The sequence below is a fragment of the Nicotiana tabacum genome, chromosome 12 (assembly GCF_000715075.1).
Source record: "Nicotiana tabacum cultivar K326 chromosome 12, ASM71507v2, whole genome shotgun sequence".
Taxonomy (NCBI): Eukaryota; Viridiplantae; Streptophyta; class Magnoliopsida; order Solanales; family Solanaceae; genus Nicotiana; species Nicotiana tabacum.
Window position 1 is genome coordinate 31300932 of NC_134091.1, and position 6000 is coordinate 31306931.

The 6000-nt window shown below is 38.8% G+C and overlaps 1 protein-coding gene across 1 annotated transcript; it reads right to left on the reverse strand.

The window, feature by feature from the left end:
• Window positions 1-3872: 3872 nt before the first annotated feature.
• On the reverse strand, window positions 3873-5389 carry LOC142167075 (uncharacterized). Its single transcript, XM_075227231.1, has 3 exons — window positions 5306-5389; window positions 5153-5218; window positions 3873-4409 (listed from the first exon to the last, which is right to left on the reverse strand). The coding sequence occupies exons 1-3, from the start codon at window positions 5387-5389 to the stop codon at window positions 3873-3875; spliced, it is 687 nt and encodes a 228-aa protein (XP_075083332.1).
• Window positions 5390-6000: the final 611 nt, after the last annotated feature.

Sequence of the window (6000 nt, forward strand, 5' to 3'; positions counted from 1 at the left end):
TTACTATTATGTACCCTAGTTAGCTAACTATGATTTAAATAACAAACTAACTACCACTAACTACTTTGCCCCGTATCAGTACATTCCTCAACACCCCCATCAAGCTAGGTCTAATGAAAATGTTCTTTAGGCCTAGCTTGGATAGCAAGTGATCATGTTGAAGACAACCCAATCCCTTTGTCAAGAGATCAGCAGGCTGATCCACAGAAGGCAAATACACAGTCTCTACTAGCCCATGTTGCACCTTCTCACGGATGAAATGACAATCCATATCAATATGTTTAGTTCTTTAGTGAAAAATTAGGTTAGCAGTAATTTGCATAGCTGATTTACTGTCACAATAAAGTGGAACTGGCAGAGTGAGAGAGACCCCCAATTCACTGAACAAACCAACTAACCACACAATCTCTGCCACTGTTGAGGCCAAACTCCTGTACTCAGCCTCAATTGCGAGAAATAGTATTTTGCTTCTTGGATTTCCAAGAAATGAGAGAATCACTAAGTGTAACCAGATAACCAGTTACAGACCTCCTGGTATTTGGGCAATAGGCCCAATTAGCATCACAGTAGGCTTGCTACTTGGTAGAGCCTGTAGATGACATAAGGATCCCTAGACCAGGATTCTTCTTCAAGTACCTGATCACTCTTAATGCAGCTTCTAAGTGTGAGGTCTTAGGAGCATGCATGAACTGGCTCAAACATTGCACTGCAAAAGAGATGTCCGGCCTAGTAATAGTCAAGTAGAGCAACCTACCAATCAATCTCTGGTAGGCTCTAGGATATGGGAGCAAAGAATCATTGTCAATACCAAATTGATGATCAAATTCAGTTGTGGTCAGCTTCTAATTCACCTAAGCAGGAGCCCCTGCCAAACCAACATCAGAGATAAGTTCAAGGGAATATTTCCTCTGATGCAACAAAATTTCTTCCTTACTCCTCGCAAACTCAATTCCCAAAAAATATTTTAGCTCCCCCAATTTTTTTATTTTGAAACTTTGATGAAATATGTCTTTAGTGTCTGATATAAGTACAGCATCATCTCCATTAATGAGTAAGTCATCCACGTATACTAGAATGATGACTATTCTCCTATTAAGATGTTTGGTGAACAAAGAATAATCAAGGTGACTTTGTTTGAAACCTGACTGAAGAAGAGCTGTGGTTAACTTGATGTTCCATTGATGCGAGGCCTGTTTAAGCCCATAAAGGGACTTGTGCAGTCGACAAACTTGTGCTTTACCTGCTGAATGTGAGAATCCCTGAGGCAGATGCATATATACTTCTTCTTCCAAATCACCTTGCAGGAAAGCATTGTACACGTCCATTTGGTGCAAGACCCAACCTTTTGCAGTTGCAATAGCAATCACAGACCTAACTGTGACCATTTTCACTACAGGTGAAAATGTTTCGTGAGAATCCAAGGCTTCCTTATGGCTATATCCTTTAGCCACCAATTGAGCCTTGAATCTTTTTATATCTCCAGAAGCTGTATACTTGATCTTATAGACCCATTTACAACCAATTGCCTTCTTTCCATGAGGTAATGTCACAACTTCCCAGTGTGATTGTCTTCTAAAGCTTGAATCTCTGCCTTCATGGCCTCAACCCATCCTTAGCTGCTTCATAATAGGATGTAGGTTCAGTTTCTGAAGAAACCTTGGTAACATAAGCTTGATATTTGGCTGAGAGACCACCATAATGCGTGACATCACGGATTGGGTATAAGCAATGATGTGTTGAACTGGACCCTCTTTGAGGTCTAATGTAATCCTTAAGCCAAATGGGAGGTCTGATGGTCCTGCCAGACTTCCTCAAATCACAAGCAAAAGGTGCCTCATTTTGTACCAAAGCATGGTTGTCAATAACTGGTGTCTGTATCTCTGAAGCAGGAAGGGAAGCCTCATCTACACCGCTGGGAATAGAAAATGTAGGATCAGATGATGTGTCATATATCTCATGTATAGGTGTACTGTCTCCTGTATTAATAGGATCAGTCTCAAGAGAACTATCACCCTTGCTACTAACAGGTGACAACATGCAATTAGTGTTAGTTATAGAAGTTGTCTGAGGGAATACTCTGAACTGTTGAAAGGGATATACATCTTCATGGAAAACTACATCCCTGCTCACAAAGATGGACCTTTGCTCAATGTTGTATAACTTGTATCCTTTTTGTGTAGGAGCATGTCCCAGAAATACTGATCTTATTGCTCGAGGACCAAATTTATCTCCCCTCACTAGATTAGTGGCAAAACATAAACATCCTAGAACTCTCATGTGAGATATAGAAGCTTGTCTGCCAAACAACACTTCAAATGGTGATTTGTTGTTTAGAACAATGAAGGGTATCCTGTTGATGATGTATACTGCTGCATCCACACATTCCCCCCAGAAATGAATAGGCAAGTGACCCTGAAACCTTATGGCCCTTGCTGTCTCCAAGATATGCCTGTGCCTTCTTTCCACCATCCCATTCTGTTGTGGGGTGTATGGACAAGAACTTTGATGCATAATTCCATGTGCTGAAAATAGTTCATTGCAATTCTGATTAAAAAATTCCGTGCCATTATCAGACCTGAAGCATTTTATCATCTTGCCAAATTGTGTTCTTACCATAATAATGAAGTGTTTGAGTACTGTAATTACATCAGATTTAAGATGCAATAGAAAAACTCCAGTCCATGTAGAACAATCATCTACAATTGTGAGAAAAAATTTCTTCCCATTATGAGTTAAGACTTTGTAAGGCCCCCGTACATCCATATGCAACAAATCAAAACAGTCTGCTGCTCTACTAGTACTTATAGGAAATGGAATTCTAGCTTGCCTTGTCAATGGACAAATATCACAATGGCTTATTCCAGTACTATTACTACAATTGAAACTAGGCAACTTCGTAATGATTGAGATTGGAACATGCCCCAACCTCCTATGCCACAACTCAGTTTCATCTCGTACTACTGTGAATGACTTAACTGGATCCTTTAGTCTTCCATGTGTATGAAGCACATAAAGTCCCTCTTCCTTCTTATCAATCTCCTTTACCTTCCCAGTAAAGAGATCCTGTAAAATACAGAATTCAGGATAAAAGGCAGCACAACACTTAAGAGCCTTTGTCAGTTGAGACACAGACAATAGGTTAAACTTGAATGCTGGCACACATAAAACACCTGTAATAGTTTCTCCTCCATTCAGTTGACAACTTCCAACATGAGATACCTTAGCTGAATCACCTGTTGGAAGCTGTACACTGCTTGCATTTCCTGTTGTCACTTTATCATGCAAAGTATTTTGGTTACCAACCATGTGATTAGTGGCCCCAGTATCTACAATCCATTTTTCATTAGACTGCTGAACATATGAAACGTTACCTGCTATATGTGCACTAGCAGGAGCTTCTGAGACGTGTTTTGTTTAGCATAGTAAGGATCTGGTGATACTGCTCAGGTGTAAACACAGGTGCAAGGGCATATTGTTGTTGCCCTAACTGTTGTTGTCCTTGTCCAAGGCCTTGTTGACCATAATTTTGTGGTTTAAATGACATTCCATCGGATGAAATATGAGCATTATGGCTTGAAAGACTACTAGTCATGTTTACTTTCCTCTTTGACTTAAAATCCATAGGGTAGCCATTCAACTTGTAACAATTCGCCTTTAGGTTCCCTTTCATGTTGCAATATTCACACCTCATCAACTTGTAGCAACCATTCCTTGTGTGCCCTTTCATGTTACAATAATCACACTCCAAATTGTAATTTTTCTTCATCTTTTGTCCCATCTTTGATGTATCCAAGGTTGTGGGATCTGAAGAATCAGAGATATGAACTATTACCAGCTACAATTTTTTGACTTTCATCTTGTTGAATCATTGCTTAAGCTTGATTAACAGCGGACATTTTAGACTTCATGAGAATTTGACTGCGTGCTTGACTGTAATTATCATTAAGTCCCATTAGAAATTGCGACAATCGCTGATATTGTTGATGATCAAAATTTTTTTTAGACTTATCACAGCAAGTTGGGGGTGGCATTATTGAATCGTATTCATCCCAAAGGTCCTTCAGTTTAGAGTAATACACAGACACAATAGACGTTCCTTGAGTCAATGTAAAAATCTCTGTGTGAAGATAATACATGCGTGAAGCATTCACCTTGTCAAAGCGCTCACGCAGGTCAGCCCAGATTGCACATGCATTTGAGCGAAACAGAACACCGCTTAACAGATCGCGACTTACATTATGCATAATACAGGATTTTAGTATAGCATTACAACGGTCCCATATGTTAGCATACTTATCTCTATAGGTGTCGCGTGTATTAGCTCCATCAATAAATCCCAATTTATTGCGAGTCAATAGCGAAACCTCCATAGCTTGACTCCACAATGTGTAATTTTCCATTCCAATCAACTAGAAACCCAATGACAATGCTCCAGGTGTGTCGGATGGATGCAAATAGAGAGGATGATTGTGATCAATCACAACCGAGCTTTGATCAGTGACTTCATCAACCGCCATTGGAGAAAATTAGGGTTTTGAGCAAAAACAAAACAGAGGTTCGATGAATCTCTCGTTCTTCAACAAAATCACAGTGAAGAACCCTAGATTCAATCGATTATCTACTCTGATACCATGCAATTTGATGAATTCAATCAATTATCAGTTGAATCAAAAGGTACGAAAGAGTCGAAGACGAAGAGAAGGAAGAGCTGGAAACGAGAATTCACTGAGCACCTAATTTTTGACTATATTTAAAATTTTTATCACTTTTTTTAGTGTTTAAATAGTTTTAAATTTAATTTTGATATTTTAACTTTTATACTATTTTTATTAGTAGGCTTTATTAGAGAATATGTAATATTTTTAACAAAGTCTATTACATAGAGGGCGGAAGAATTTATTTGAATCACGGACCAAATCTAATAAAATTACTTCCTACCTTCCCTACACTATTTCTTTGTCCCATCACCGACCTACTACACTATTCACATATCACATCTCACTCCCTTTTTACTATTCCCTTGTCCCATCACTCACTTACTACACTATTCACGTGTCACTATTCCTTGCCCCATGGTTCATTTTCAACACTCCTCCTCTCATCTTTTCTTATTATATGTACACACAAAAAAAGAAGAAGAAGAGGGGATTACCTCCTTCTTCCCCAGCACAAAACGCACAAAATCTCCATTAACACCTACCTCTAAATCAGCCTTAAACTACCCTCAAAATCCAGTACCCTTTTAGCTATAAAAACCAACTGAAACTACCCCCAAAACATAGCAAAAAATAGCAACGAATCTCACCCTGAATTCCAGCAAAAAGCAGCCCGAAATTATAGCAAAAGCTGCCCAAAAATGTAGCAAAACAGCTGCAAAACCTACATCCATTAACGCCAATTTTCAGCTTCAAAACTACCGCAAAAATACATTGATTCTCCCTCCAAAAACTAGCTCGCAAACATCACAAAACCAGTAGGAAAAAGCCACTCTTGGTCGCTAAAATCTGAGTGAAAACAGTCCGGGAAAAGTCCCCGACGAGGTCTTGGTTCGAGGTTCCGGCGTACGGTTAGTTACGAGTTGACGACGAAGGTCTCATTTTTGTTTCTGGATCTCTTCACTTTGAACAAGATTATGTACGAGTAGGAGATTTTTTCGTATCAATATATTTGAAAACCGTTGCATGTTCAAGGTCCGTTTCCATGTTCTTATCAATATTTCCATTAAAATTTCATGTTTTGGATTATCGGTGTGATTATGTGGTGTGTTTAACTGTTGAATCAATGTGAAAGTCTGAGTGGTTTATTGCTCTCTGCTTCATCAACGACAAATGCTACTGTGTTTTGAATCAATCTTACACTAAGTGCATATCTTGTTTAATAGTTATTCTTGTTAAGTGGGGTTCTTATGGCTTTATGTTAAGTGTGAGTATTAATCATGAATTGGAAAAGTCAAATGAGCTATTGTTTGATTTGGTAGAGATCACGTTGGAGTTTAGTAGG

Bases quoted from the DNA above. Each gene is read 5' to 3' on its own strand.
- LOC142167075 (XM_075227231.1), bottom strand. From the start codon at position 5,389: ATGGATGTAGGTTTTGCAGCTGTTTTGCTACATTTTTGGGCAGCTTTT. The intron at 5,219-5,305 runs GTGAGATTCGTT...TTTTGAGGGTAG, and splicing joins GCTTTTTGCTGGAATTCAGG to TTTAAGGCTGATTTAGAGGT. The intron at 4,410-5,152 runs GTAATCCCCTCT...TTGGGTTTCTAG, and splicing joins TTGTGCTGGGGAAGAAGGAG to TTGATTGGAATGGAAAATTA.